Consider the following 15,801-nt stretch of genomic DNA (forward strand, 5'->3'; position numbering starts at 1 on the left):
ACACACACACACACACACACACACACACACACACACACACACATTTAAACTGTTAGGGCTTTACCATACCGGCATATTGATTTCCTTATTAATCTTCTGGATCAACTCAAACACATCAAAGCTGCTATTAGCTGCAGTTGCAACAAAACTGCTGAATGTTAAATGTGTGGAGGCTGCCAGATATCCGCAGGATTCAGGCTATTTCACGCGCTATTCTCAAAGTTTGTATTGAAGCGTTTTTCGTGTGCAGCCTGATTGGCCTGTTCTTCCTGAGGCCACCCGTCTCTCCACGCCCCAGCTTTCCCCTGCATTCAACCTGCTTCATATTGTGTGAATCGAGCCATTTCAACTTCCTTCTTCCCAATCGCGACCTTTACAGTGGAGCGACAAGCGGGAACAAAGACTTTCCGACGTCTTTCGATGGTCCTGACTTGAAACTGAAACACACCTGGGAGGAGAGAAATTCTCACGTCACACGGCCTTTGTCGCAGCCACATCACCTGCTGCCTTCGCGTGCCATTTGAAGCTCGGAAATATGGGAGCTACATATTCAGGAGCCTTTAACTTTAAATAACATTTCCTGAAATAACATCACAAAGGAAATGATAGGAAAGCAAAGTTGCGTAGTCGTATCATTTTTAGAAATCATGTCCTAATGTGCTAATTTTTCGGCTAAAATAGCGTGTGAGGAGCTTAAGGCAGAGTTGTATGCTCTTCTATGAAGTTAAAATAATTTTTGAGTTTTCTCACACCAGTAACCTACTTATCTACCCAGGAAGTTTCTACTAACTGGGCTACAACTTCGCAAGTAGCCTCGGATCACGGCTCCTTTAGCCAAAACATTGCTCCGCTCATCGTATAATTATGACATTTCCGACTACACGTGAAAGCCTCAAGCGCCACAGCAGGTTTGGCGGAGGGGGAAGAGAGTCCTCATTTGAGCTTTGTCTGTAACAACATTCCTTTCCGTAGCTTGTATGTCCGCAACATAACACCTGCGGCGGTAACATTGCTAACGGTATCGTATTAGCGCTATTAATATAACAGTACCGAGTAGATATATTGAAAATGCTTCAGTCTCTAGCCAGCAATTCGTGTGTGCGGTTGATACAGAGTCACAAATCGACGTGGTATTTTGCATCTCTGGTGTTGGGGTACCTCCTGTATCTCGTGTTCGGGGCTGTTGTCTTCTCTTCGGTCGAGCTGCCTTACGAAGACCTCCTGCGCCAGGAGCTGCGGGCCGTGAAGAAGCAGTTCCTCCAGGAAAACGAATGTCTGTCCGAGGAGCGTCTCGAGCGCTTTCTAAAGAAAGCCCTGGAGGCCAGTAATTACGGGGTTTCCATCCTCAATAACGCCTCGGCTAACTGGAACTGGGACTTCACCTCCGCGCTGTTTTTTGCGAGCACCGTGCTGTCCACCACAGGTAAGCGTGCAGGTCACCGGGGCTCAGGCTGGACGGTGCGGGGCAGGTGATGCTGCAGCAGACCAGGTGCACAGCAAAAGATCAGTGTGTGTACATATGTATTTTCAGCTAGCTTTAGCCTTAAGTGGGCCTTGTTTTGGCCTCTGCTGTGAAAAACACAACATCCTTCTGTCTGACTTGCAGGGTTAGCCGCTTCTAGGCCACAGGTTAGTGTGGCCTACAGAATGTAACCGGGCAGGTAGTGGAAACTAAGATGTGTCATGCAGAATGTGGGTACCAAAGGCTTATTTAACGTCCCTTCCTTCATCACGTTGATACTAAATACTTCCTATTCCAGGGTTCAAATCAGGGATACGAAATAAAAAAGAGTTCACATGCTTTTATCCTTTATGTTATCTCTTATTATTCAGGTACAGAAACTAAAGCAGCCCTTTTGCAGAGTGTGCAGCTGTTTTCCAGACAGAAGCAAAAGTGTCAGTGACAGAAGCTCAGAAACTTCAAACAGCATCTATATATCAATATCATGACCCTCCTTCCCTCCCAGGCAGTTGCATATTCTAATTTAGGCAAACCCTTTGAACAAGTAACTGTGTACATTTTGTCTGAAGGCATTTGGACGGGTTTGCATGACACTGTGAATAGTCATTTTCTGTTATCTGACATTGCACAAAGCAACATGGCTTGCAGATGCTTGTCAGACAGGATACCTGGAGAACTTTAGTCTGACTGCAAGGCAGCAGTTATCTGTGAGATTTCAACACAGCGTGTACAGCTGTGGCTGACTGGCTGCAGGAAACACCTTTTGTTTAAGTCTAAAAAAAAAAGCATTTGCTGGTTAAACAGAGGCTTGACAGACATCTAGATCAGATAGAGATCTGACTCTTTGCAATTTTCTGTTTTTAGTCTCACACTATTTGCTTTTGCTAATCACAATGGCACTGCAACCCTCATTTTTTCCCTATTAAACACGATAAATCAAACACCTGCAGTCAATTGTAGTTGGATATATTCTGTAACCTTGCTACTCAGCAGTTACAACAGACGGACCGGTTACAAAATAGAGCTATGATGGCAGTACTTTCGATTCTCACTGTGCAGCCATACATTGACTTTACTGTAGAAGAAGCATTGTATGTCCAAGCAGAAGCTAAAAGTGAGTTGTTTGGCATTTTTGACAACATATCACTAGCAAACCTCTTGCTATTTCCTCATTTGCACGCTCTTGCTAGTGAGTTATGGTATTTTTGAATTCTCGTTAGGTCCACTTCACACACACATGTAAGGTTAACCCCCACCTTCTTACTTACAGCACTACCTCTTTCACATCAACATAACTTCAAGGCGACTCTCAGTGATCGTCTTCTACCTGACCGGCTTTAATTGAGACTGTGTCTCGTATTTAATTAATGACTCTGTTCCTGTTGTTTTATTTCTCGGTGAAAGTGTTAACAGGGCATTACTTTCAATGAGCATGTATGCTCAGCCAACATACCCTGCAGGGTAAGCCAGAAACAGGTTGCATAAAGACAAGCAAAGTAGTAGTAGTAGTAGTTGTGTTCTAGTAAGTGCTGTGATAATGCAAATTTTTTGCCCAAAAATATTTTGTTTTCTTCACAGAGAACATTTTTCTTTCCATTAAATACAATTAAGGTTAATGTCCTACATAAAATACACACTTTTATAGGATACTATTTACCAAAATTCTGTCCTACTGTGTGTAAGATGATTGAAATGTTCAATCGAAAAGTTTTGTTCTCATTGAAAGTCGTTCCAGCCGCAGTTTTCTTCATTGTAATTGAAATACTTTCTGTCCTGATTGTTGTCCTGCAGGATATGGTCACACAGCGCCGCTCTCCGATGGCGGGAAGGCCTTCTGCATTATCTACTCGGTGATCGGCATCCCCTTCACCCTCCTCTTCCTCACCGCTGTGGTGCAAAGGATCATGGTGTTCAGCACACGGAGGCCGATCATGTACATCCACATGCACTGGGGTCTGTCCAAGCCGCTGGTGGCCATCATTCACGCCACTCTGCTCGCCATGTTGGCCGTCTCGTGCTTCTTTCTCATCCCCGCCGCCATCTTCTCAGCACTGGAAGAGAACTGGAACTTCCTGGAGTCCTTTTACTTCTGCTTCATTTCCCTCAGCACCATTGGCCTTGGAGACTACGTACCTGGAGAGGCTGTGAATCAGAAGTTCAGGGAGCTCTACAAATTGGGCATCACTGGTGAGTGCTGATGATTCGTCATATTTGGAAATGGCAGCTGTAAGCTCTCAAATTAATTCAGCTTACTCTCCATTTTAATTTTTATTGAGGTGTTTGCCATGCTTCTGTATGAAGCATTGTAAACAGCATATATATGGTCAAGTTACAGTTGCCAAAAGATATTATGGACGAGACAACTGGCACACAGCAGTGCTTTTGTTAGTGCCTGTGTTTCTAATAGTAGGAACCACATTTCTCATAAGCTCAAATGCTTCCTGCTGCAAAGAGGATGTTACTGCTTGCTTTGTTTGCACTGGAAACATTAGTTGAGCTATAAAACAATACAGTAAAAAAAAAAAAATCCTATATATGTGACATTGTGCTGCACTATATAACAAGTACTACAGTGATGGTCTCAATTTAAGTTAAGTAGTCCCAATGTCTCAGAATTAAGGTAATGTAATGATTTACTGGTGTAAGAATATCACACATAGCAGGTTTTACGATGGAGAACTTTGACCTTCCGAGGTGTGACAGAATCAGCTGGGTCTATAAAAGACACAGATAGGATTCAGTTATTCTTGGTTCCTCCTGAGAGCAACGTAATATTTCCATAGATGAATGGAGAATAAGTAGCTTAACCATGATTTACAGCTACAAACCTGTTCAGCTCTAGCTTGTTATATACTATCTGGCAGTAGTGGCTTTATCTCAACCTCGGTCACGATCAAATCAGAAATGAGTTATTGCCCTTTAATTTATAATCCACACAATGCAGCCTTGTGTAATAGACCAAATGAGATGAGATTTATAGCTTTACTGCCCTGTCAGACACAGGTAGAATCACCTCTATAGATAAAAAGTGATCAATAATGCTCTTAGTATTAACACTAGTGGCCCTATTCACATGGAGTGTTAGGGTAGCTTTACACACTTTTGGCCATTTCCAAGCTGCTGTGTGCTGACAGAGAGCAGGGTGCTTTTTCCTACATGTTTTAAAGGCCTGTTAATCTGTCAGGTAAGACAACACAGCGTGGTGCAGGAGAAAAATTGAGCCACGGCCTAATGGAGAGCAGCAAGGCATTGATTGCATTTTCTGGGTGATTGTGCTGCTTGCTGTCAGCAGCACTGCCAGGGCTAATGGGGACTTTTTTCTTTTTTTTTCCCCTTTTCCTTATAAAGTCAAATTTAAGCTGCGGGCATGCATGAACGCCAAACTCCCACTGCAGTGAGCTGTCACCTGCATGTGTGTGTGGGTGTGTGGTACGCGCCCGCCAGAGAGACGTCATTCAGTAGGCACAATGGGTCCGTCTGTAGGAGGAGAGAAGGCCGTGACGGAGTGTGTTTGTTTGCATGAATAACACCAGACACATTTGCTCAGCTTCCTCCTCGAAAAACGACACTTTGGTATCGGAAGTGACATAACCACTATCTGCGTTACATTTATAGCGCTCAAACAGAAAAGCTAAACACAGTTTGCCTAAGATAACGAACAATTTGTGTCAAGTGTTTGCCATTGCCCTTGGTGATTTACTGTCACTGCTTTTATATGCATTTAAGTCATAGTTCTCCTCTGTGTGTATATACATACACAGTATGTCTTAACTGCAAATATGCAGTGAAACATGTGACTTCCTGTAAATGCTAGACTATCGTTTTGTTGGCAAAAGGGGTTTCAAATGCATTTTGCTAATTCAGTTCCTAATTTAGACGCAACAGACTCAACACACCCCTGATAGGGCTGTAATACTCCCACTACACCTGTCTAGACGCACCTTTGGTTTCTAGCAGGTTTCGCAGGGGTTTTTCATGCTGCGACAGATGCTGAAAAGTGGAAGTGAAGGCAAGTCAGTGAAACAGTTAGCGTGCTGCTGCCACCGATCAACGGACATTTACGGGGGATTTCCAGCACTGTCTGAAACTGTTCCTCTGTTTCTCTCCTCCTGCCTCACCATTCAGCAAAGTGCACACTCCATCGCCCTCTTGTGTCCGTGCTTATAAACAACAGGCTTCGGGACAATAGAGAGGAAATGCACTATTTGTGATTTTCTATTAATATAACTTACAGAAAGAAAATTTCATCCGCAATTGATAGAATTAAAAGAAAATAACACCAGGTAGAATTCTCAAGTAATACACCAAGACATCAAATAACATAAATTTTGTCTGTTAAAAAACTCACTATTAAATTCTAAAAACATACTTAAATCTAGATGAATGTTAAAGCAATTTCTTGTCAGGGTTGTAGGAGCATGGCCATGGTTTGTTTTGGACATGGTGATGTTTAACAATCCACTCACTGCAGATAATTACCTCTTGTAATCCCTCTCTCTGTGTGTTTGGCTCGTCAGTCTACCTGATCCTGGGTCTGATAGTCATGCTGGTGGTGCTGGAGACCTTCTGCGAGCTGCAGCAACTGAAGCAGCTGAGGAAGATGTTCTACCTGAAGAAGGAGAAGCCGCAGGACCGCCTCGCCATTTTGGAGCACGACCACCTGTCCTTCACTACTGTGTCCAAAAGAGCCACCGCCCACAATGAGGACAAAACCCATCCGTTTGTCAGTGTCTCAACGCTGGTCTCTCCCAACGATGACCCCATGATCCAGTAAAGACCGACGGAGCAAACACCTATTGAAGGATGAAAATGTGAAAGTAGGGGTTAATGCACGCAAGACTATAAATAGGTAGGATGAGTAGATCTTAAGTCTCAGCTGTAGGCATTCTGCAAAGCTCAACCCTGCAAATTTTAAGAGTTAAAATAGTTGGAACTATTCAGATCAAGCAAACAATCTTGTTTACCAAACCACAATCCTATTAATATAGTGCTATTCAGCAGAGATTCAGTTTATGTTCATTAATAAGAGAGAAAATTAATGTTTTAACAGTGACCATAAAGACAAAGCCTTCTGCTGTATTTATGACTCACAGGAGCTAAGCTCCTTTATGAGCTGGATTATTTATTGCATATTTAGGAACATTTTAGAAAGTAATTGGCCTCTTGCTGATCTAGCTGAAATATAGGACAATTTTCTGTCGTCTGTCACAAAATAGTACATATACAGTACACGTATGTATCTTATCTTAAATAGAGATGCTTGACAGGTACGTGGAATGTACATAATCAGGTAAATGTTTTAAGATGTACAGTATAGTGCCATCTAGAATGAACACACCTATTAAAGATGAGCCAAAGTGGAGCCAAAACATAAAAACAACTCAAGTAATTATCATTATTTTAGTTCAGAGCTGGCTTACATCATTTTTTTTTTTTTGGATGGAGCTTTGACAGGAAGTTTTGTAATGCACCATGACGAGCTTTCTGGCAGTGCTTGTTGCACACTGAACAAAGTTTGTTGGTGGGTACTCTGAAACGCTTCATTGGATTCTTTTCAATTGGACCGGCTCGTATTGATTTTTTAAAAATGTTTTTGAAAGTTTCAGGGGCCTGTTTTTCCATTTCTAATGCGGGTCATGTGGGTTGACTGAGAGAGAGGTTTCAGTTTTCAGATCCTGAGACAATACATTTCATGAACAACAGGTGGGATGAGCTCAGAAGACCATGAAAGTTTGCAAAACAACAGGCATTGTTTAAGAAACTGCCAAGGAGAGACTATTTACTCTACATGTAACAACACAGTTTCACAGTCTATGTTTTGTAGCATCGTTGGCTCATCTTTATAAAGGTCATAAGTATTCTGGTTGCACTCCACATCTTCATATTTCATTGTGAGGGCATATTTGTGTGCAGATGTGTGTATTTTCTTAACATGTTGCAGTGGTATTTCAAATTGTCCATGTGTGATGAAAAGCACAATAACTTATTGATTTGTCTGAATGGCTTAATGTGTGCTGGACTGTGTGAAAAGGGAAGTGAGGTTAGCCTAGCTTAAAAAGGGAACCACAGAGGGCCGGCCCGTTGCATTTTACTGTCAATACAGAGAGCTCAGTTTGCACATGTACTGGCGCCGGGCAGTAGTACAGAAAAAGTACAGTTTTTTTATCTGAAAGAGAAACATTTCATCAAAGATTTCAAAACACCAGATATTTTTAATGGAGAAATAATACTTTTATTGTGGATGATCTGTAAAGGCTTGATAATTGCTCTAAGGAAGAAAAGAGCAAGATGTTGAACAGAAACTACTTTACTGTATTTACATCATTTGAATGTAGAAATGTATATTTTTCAATATGGAAGGAAGGTTTACAAAATTTTCTTAGTAATTAATGGACTTAATTCTATACTAGAAATGGTACATTAGGGAAACTTCAAAAGCAGCAGGAGTGCAGCTAAAACGTCCCCGTACTTGCCACATCCGTTTTTAATCTGCTCATCAGCCATTGATAACTTTCCATGAATGGAATTTAAACCGGTCGATATGCACTTGCAAGTTTGTATGACAGCACTCCTCTGTGTCTTTTTTGGGGGTTCTTGTATCTGGAGAAAAAAATCGCTATAACAGAATTACTCATTTCTTGTTGTTATCCGTCCTCGAATATTCTGTTTGGCACTAATAGACGACCACACATACAGTGTAGCATACTGCTGTAATGCAGACTTGTTCGTCATTTATACTTTTTAGTGCATTTAAAATAATTTAACTTTGTCTCGTTCTCTGTATGAAGTTGTGACCTCATCTTTCTCTGCTACATCGCCACATCAAGACACAGTCGCAGCCTTTTATGAAGTCTTGAATGTAATGTTTTTTAATGCTGTTTGCTGCAGTGAGATTCGAGGCCTGACCCCAGTGCTGCCTAGCTGCTCTGCTGGTTAGTTTAGCAGCAACAAGTCCATTTGATACCTGTGTACAGGTGAGCTGTGGCAAAGTGTCATGACCGTATGCAAAAATGAGCTTTGGCTGTGTCATCATCTGAGTTACTCACTGATCTTCTATATTGTATTTAATAGACCAGTGTAGATCGTATTTCATGTTTTTCCCGCCGCTCTAGGCCTTCATGTAAACTGTGAAGCATTGATACTGTTCATATTGTCTGCTGAGAAAAAGGGAGCACTTGAATTTTGCCAAGCTTGGGTTTCTCTTTTACTGTGAGATGTTTCACCGTTTCGTAGATACATAAAACAGACTGATGTCAAGGCTTCGACCCTTCAGCGTTAATGTTTCCGGCTGTGCTTGTCAGGCACATGCAGTTTGTCTTGAAGGTGAGAGCTGTCAGGTGAAGTAGTTCTAGTTCTGTTCAGGGAGTAAACATTGTGTCAAGGATTACAAATGGAAGCACACTGACATTATTTATTTACGCTGACAGAAGTAACACATTTGGAATATTTGGAGCAATTGATTTCTGTACATATGTCTTCAGTTGTTTTGGTGTGTGCTGTGGATTCATATGCACCGTTGAGTATTTTAGCGTTACAGTAACAATAGTGTAATACAGGATTGCCTTGGAACACCAAGGTTTCATGTAAAAGAAATTTCAACGTAAGTGAATCCATGAACTGTAAGATATCAGTGTGTCTTAAATAAAGTTGTGGGTTTATTATTACTTAATCTGACTCTTGGGAATTATTCAATCAAATGCTGTTGAAACTAGCTAATTCTGTGAGAGGTCATTGGTATTGTGCACTCACAGTGATTTCAGCTGTCACCCTGCACCAACACGTGTGATTATATAACATGTATTTACCATATAAGTGCACTTCAAATGAATACATGTGAGGGTGAGAGTTGTGGATGCTGTTGCCAGGCTTTTTAACACACAAAGCCACTCGGGCAAATCGGAAAGAAGAGCAAAACAAATGGAAATGAATGTGATTATTTGCAGGGTCTCGGGCAGCATTTTTAAAGGAACACTTGAATTGTTGGTACTTGAATACTTTTATTTTAGTCGTTCTTCTCATCTTTGAATATGAAACGTGGGCGTGGACTCTGATGTTTAGCACATCTTTGTCTCCATCACGGAGGAGCAGTAATTGAAGTTGGAGGTGAACAGCAGGGTCACAGAGATCCCAGCCAGTGATTAACAGCACATGCTTTCTTATTTGAGCATACGAAGCAATGATTTGCACATCAGACTCATTAGATGTGGTGCTTCATAAAAGAGAGGACATTGTTAGCTGTTGAAAGACACTGAATTATGATGAGAACCTGTGAAGAGCAAGAAAGCTGTAGAATTTGCGCTATTTATGAGTGACTTTGGTTTCTCTGTACAATATGTTGTACGAAGAAATCTGTGTAAAAGTCTGCATTTGAAATTTGTAAGTGATTATCTGATTCCTGGCAACCTCAGCGTTCATCCCATTACTACAGAATATATTGTATTTCATAGCCACGGGCTGCCTACTGCGTGTCTCTTTGAGGAAGGTGAATTTAATTGTGTATGTTTCTGTTGCTGAAAGAAATGCACTATAATAACACTTGTTTATTCAGCGACTGTTATTTGTCATTGAACATAAGTGTAATTACCTCTGACATGCAGGCACCTCTCATTGCAGAGCCGCTGAGCTGCCATCCACGTTACCAAGTTTAACCGTGTGAATATAGATGAGGGGAAGGCAGCTCCCGGCAAAGTGTTTATTGGATGCACATTGTGCCAACACAATTACCTGTGGGTGCACAGTAATTGAAAATAACTGTTGCGGATGTCAGCCTGTTTGATGCAGTACAATTTCGCCATATTCAGCATCAGCATTGAATAACTATCGTGTCTGTTCATTTACATAATGACAAATCACTGTCATAAAATTTGCTTTAAAGTATATAATATGCAAAGAAGTATATATAAAAAACAGCTTTATTTTTAGTCCTGCATCCTGTGTGGAAGCGAAACCGCGCTCTCTGTAGCTATAAAGAGCAGATTCTGAGGTAAGGAAAACACAAGTGTTATTCTCAGGTAATTATACAAGAATGAAAACACACTTATACATTTTGTTATCCATCTTTGCCAATAGATCCCTCTAAATCCTACACACTGGACCTTAAACTATAAATAACGAATGACACCAAACAAATGAACAGCAGTTATAAAAAAATGCAGCTATGTCATTCATTGCCTGCAGGTGGCAGTGTAAAATCATCACAGTAATTAATTATTTTGCCTGTAGGTGGTGGCTCTGACATTATGGGTTTCAGTGAGTGCATGCCTGTACACACACACATATATACTACATATACTATATACTACATATATAAAGCTGAATGAAAAGAGTAGATGGCACGCTTTGGCTGGAAATTAAACGCTCTGCATGCACAAGCAAGGTTTGTGCTTACAGCAGAATGAGACTGTGTTTGCTGACTCAAGAGACTCTACCAAAGTACCCTCCAACTTTGGCACGTGGCCAGCTAAAGCACACCTACACTGTGGGACATCACATCTTCCACTGCCCCACACTTTCTCTGCTTTAGTTACTTTTAATTTGTACCAACACACACACACACACGTACGTGTACATGCAGTCCAACTGTCAGTAGACGCAGCCAGGCTGTCAGTCAGGAGTGTACCAGGGCAGAACAGGACTATCCCCTGCAGGCCCAATCGCTACACACCGGACTGAAATGCACTAACCGCTTCCCGTCATTAATATTGCTATTTGATCTTTTTGCTTCATTCATATGCACACAGGAAACTACCTGAGCCTGAGCTGTGAAGATGAAAAAAAAAAATCAGCTTTATTTTTAATCCTGCATCCGGAGTTATTCTTATCTACGTGCTGAAAGTGAGAAATGCATCATTACACTGAATATAAAGCTTTTCTTAAGGAATCCAGATATGTCTTTACTTGCATTACTGTACAAATAATGCGAGACAGTCACTGCAGCAAAGCCCAAGAGTACCATACACTGCGGAGTCGCCCAGGAGAATAGTGTGCAATGCTTGACATTTCATCAGTCAGGTTTTACAACAAGTCCATTGTTGCAACTTTGGCTCCTCATGCACCAGTGGTCCAAGGACTCTGGGGTCATCCAGGGCAGGGGGTGGGCTGGGCTGAACTGAGGCAACGACTGACATCTACCCTATAGCACCGCTTTCTGGTGGTGGTGCAGCTCTATTTATATCCTGACACACACACTGGGACTATGGGAATGCATGAGGCCTCAAGCACAAACATTCCCCACTGCCAGCTGTCTAACTGCTCTCATTTGTTGCTGCAAACATGACGCTTTCATTTTGCTGGTGTAAACGCAGTGTTGATTCTATTTTCTGAATCATAACACAGATTGACTTTTATTGATGCACCCAAGAAATTAGAAAAATGAGATATGGGATTACGCATTTCGGATTGTGGTTGTGTATGGCAGTCCTACTGTCCTGGCATAAACACCATATATATATATATATATATATATATATATATATATATATATATATATATATATATATATATATATATATATATGTCTGTACATATATATATATATATGTCTGTACATATATATATATGTACCGACATGCACGTAGCAAACACTTGCAGGATACACACGGTTAACTGTCATAGATGTATAAGCAGTGAGACAAACTGACAGGACCAGAAGAAAAGAGGAGAGAAGGGAAAGAAGGGTGGAAGGATGCCACAGCCATGGGCATTCTCTCTCCTGCTCTGCAATGAAACCTCCATTTCTGCAGTGTGTGATGTTTTGAGAACATCAAGACTCACAGCTGTCATGTTTCATACAATGAACGCACATGCTGCACATTTATTAGGTGCTTGGATAACAAATGCGTGAATGCACGAAAAGAAAAAACAGAAAAAAAAAAACTGCATTGTGCTGTTGTTTTCCCGAGAGTTCAGGCTTCTGACGAAAGCCATCACAGGTTGAAACATCATCAGGCTGAAATATATGAAGCAGCTCTTGGGAATGCAACAGCACAGCGCACATTTTTCTGCCTCTGTCATCCCACTAAAGCTGACAGTCGGGTTAGTCAGATCTGAGTATGATATTCAGCTCAGCAAGCATGTGAAAACACTGAGAAAAATGTTGTGGCCACTAATTGGATGACAAAAGGCAAATTGCTACGTGTCTATGACCAACGCAGTTTCTATGAAAGGAACAATACTGGCTAGTTTAATAGCCATATCAGTTATCTAACACTATCAGACTGCCATTACAGTAACCTCAAAAAGGCCCTGATTTGCGACATCTTGTCCTCGCTGTGTCTTCCCACCCCACAACTCAGCGAAAATAATTGGTTATAAATATTCAAAAGAAGCAATCGGTTGTTTCAAGTGGTGAATGTCGAGCAACCTTCAGGACCCGGACCGCCAACATGGGGTGACCAATTACTCCAAGTCCCTTATGGCAAAAGGAGCAACTAAAATGCAAAACAGACATTCATGGGCTGTGGAGGCGCACATTGTCTAAAGACGATTTACATGCAAAGAGCAGCGGACTGACCTTCAATCTAGTTCAGGACTAATGCTTTAATATGGCATGCAAATATGTGTGTGGGAAAGAAGATAAGAGCTGCACAATGCATAACAGCATATTATATTTATAATAACAATATGACTGTGTCAAAAGTGGTGGGGGGGGGGGCCCTGTACATTTATTTGATGGCTCTAAGCACAGCAGAGTTGATCATCTATGTGTTAACTGTGAACTGAAGACTTCATCTGAAAACCACCTGTGAATTTCCATTTATCTGCTCCTTCCGAGGTGTCTTTTCATATTAATAGCAGCACAGCAGAGAAAGGACAGTGCAAGGATACTTCCAGGACTACCATCAAACATTTCTGTCTTGTTTTATTTGTCAGCAAAACTAAAAAAGGGATTATCCAAGAATGGAAATCAGGGCAGCTCCGGCTGGCCGGAAAAGCAGACAGGAGATGCCAATCTTTTCTCCCCACTGGAGCTGTTCGCCTCAGCAGCTAACTGGTTCATGGTGTTGACACATAATAGCATCAGCAGGCCCACTCATCCACAGAGATTCTGGCCACTCTCCAGCTGTGTGTCAACTTTACCAATAATGGCAGCTGAATAGCAAATATACCCTGAAGAAATCATGGTGGCTCTTGGGACTGCAGGGTGCCGATTCCATAAAGGTTATGTTTCCTCCTGGCTGAAATAGCATTTCAACAGATAACGCCCTCTTCTGCAACAGGATAATAGATGTCTCTCTCTGGATTTTAACAATAAATTGCTCCTCAAGGTGGCAAATGCAAATGCAAAAGGCACTAATTAAACGCTGAATAATGAGAAATTAAATGTTTGCAAAACCTCTGAGTACTTAAATGCACAGAGATGAATGTGACCTTTTTTTACTGGCTCAGAGTTTCACCTCTCCACCAATCAGCAGAAGTCTGTCACACTGTTTCCAGGCTGAGAGATGCATTAAATATTGATGGTGAGAAGAGGGAGGATTTACATCATACTTTTTTAAATTAAATGCAACTGGACACAAGTGGATATGAGAAATATTCTGGCTTTTGTTTCTGACTAAGCACTGAGGCACACAGAGAAGAGCTGAAGGCGTGGTGATGATGAGGTAGAGTGAAATCCTCAACCCAGTGTTTCACCATGACTACCTGAAGCCCTCTCCCTTTAAAACACCACCACGCTCTAGAGGTTTGTGGGCTATCATATGTTTAGGGAAAAACAACAAGATTTTTTGTATTTCACAGTATTAAAAGTCATGCTCACTTGACAGACGTGCCTTATGTGAATTGGCCATTTTTTGTCATGTCACAGAAAAAAAGGCACGTATGAATATTAAAATGAGCAATTCTTCTAGCTGCTTCAGTTTCAGGGTCCTTATACTGTGCATGCCGGCTGACTGTCACACTATTGCATATGCAGTCCCAATGCTATTGTTATGTCTGTGTCAAGTAAAATAAACTCAACAAAATAATGAATGTTTGTCAGAGCACTAGTAATTGGAGAAATACTAAACTTGCCACATAACCTGACATATGTCTGCCACCTTTCTCTTGGTGACTTTCTCATGACGGGGAAAGCGCAGGTGTGACTGACAACATTAATGATGGCTACGTACCATTTAAGCAATGTCAGTGAGTCAGCATGCCCAATACCGGCGCCCTAACATATTACTGTTAGTTACGCCTGGGTTTCACAAGCCAACATTTCTGCTGTGAGAAAAGTCTACAGACCTTTTTCCTAACAGCAGTTTTCACAGTAAAAGCACAGGTGCAACTCAATGATGGCTGCATTCTATTGAGGTAAGTCAGTTCCAGGACCCAGGTACGGTGCATGCTGTTTTGCTGGAATGATGAAATGGAGAGGAGTCATTGTTAACCTTTTCATGTTACAAGTGAAAATGCCTGCTGTGAAAAAGCTCCATTTCATAGCAATGAATTGATCATTAGAATACTTCAATAACTGGCCAGTATCATCTTTGTCAGCTTCTCGCGTGTGAAGCAACATTTGGATCATTCTCACTGTATTCGTTTTATCTTGGCCTTGAGCTTTGGCTCCCACTTCATCACTGATCCATATTTAGAAAGGAGTGCAGCGCCCTGTAGATTGGGCCACCAATTAAACGGCTATTAGAGGACTGCTGATGTGGAAGATGGTGAACTGGATGGCAGCGGACGACTTGAATATATCAGCACTCCTTTTTATATCAGCTGCTCTGATATTTATGGGCTGTGTCTCGTGGGAAAGGTGTCCACATTCTTTCGGTTTTGGCAAAGCAGAAGGTCGAACAGTGAGAATTGATTTGGCTTTGGCTGAGCTGTGAAGTTGAGAGGTGCATTATGCAAGATGAACCTGATCCTCTCCTCCCTAAGACTGTCGATGGGAGGTGTTGACCCGCTTATTGATGACTAGACTCCACTTTTTTGCTCAAGTAAGCACAGGTCCCTACTCCGCCCCCCCGGCCCCTCAATTGTGTGGACTTGTGCGCTGTGGCTGGTCATTGATCGATGCAAAAACCTGTCTTCAAAAAACAGTCAGTGTATTTTTGCTGCTCTCCGCAGTCAGCAGGAGCTCACAGAATGCCGACGCAATGCAGCGAGTGGACCACAGACCTGGGACCTATGGCCGACATTACCCCATCCAAACAAGGTACAGCTCCAGTCATCCTCATAGTTGGAACTGCATGCACTGCTCAGGTTTATCTCTGCACGGAAGTCGAGATTTCATCTAAACTTTGCCAAACTTAATACACAATGAGCATGAAATGTATCTCCTTCAGATTCAAGTGTTAGGGGGAATTTTCTCATGCAACAAAATTCACACTCACTTGAATTATTGACAGTCAGGA

At 41.7% G+C, this 15,801-nt stretch overlaps 1 protein-coding gene across 1 annotated transcript; it reads left to right on the plus strand.

The window, feature by feature from the left end:
• The first annotated feature begins 911 nt into the window (after positions 1-911).
• kcnk1b (potassium channel, subfamily K, member 1b) lies at positions 912-9,126 on the plus strand. Its single transcript, XM_041948166.1, has 3 exons — positions 912-1,423; positions 3,254-3,649; positions 5,980-9,126. Exons 1-3 carry the CDS (start codon positions 1,069-1,071, stop codon positions 6,234-6,236), a joined length of 1,008 nt encoding a protein of 335 aa, XP_041804100.1. The 5' UTR covers positions 912-1,068; the 3' UTR covers positions 6,237-9,126.
• Positions 9,127-15,801: the final 6,675 nt, after the last annotated feature.

The sequence above is a fragment of the Chelmon rostratus genome, chromosome 11 (genome assembly GCF_017976325.1).
Source record: "Chelmon rostratus isolate fCheRos1 chromosome 11, fCheRos1.pri, whole genome shotgun sequence".
In the NCBI taxonomy this organism is placed as follows: Eukaryota; Metazoa; Chordata; class Actinopteri; order Chaetodontiformes; family Chaetodontidae; genus Chelmon; species Chelmon rostratus.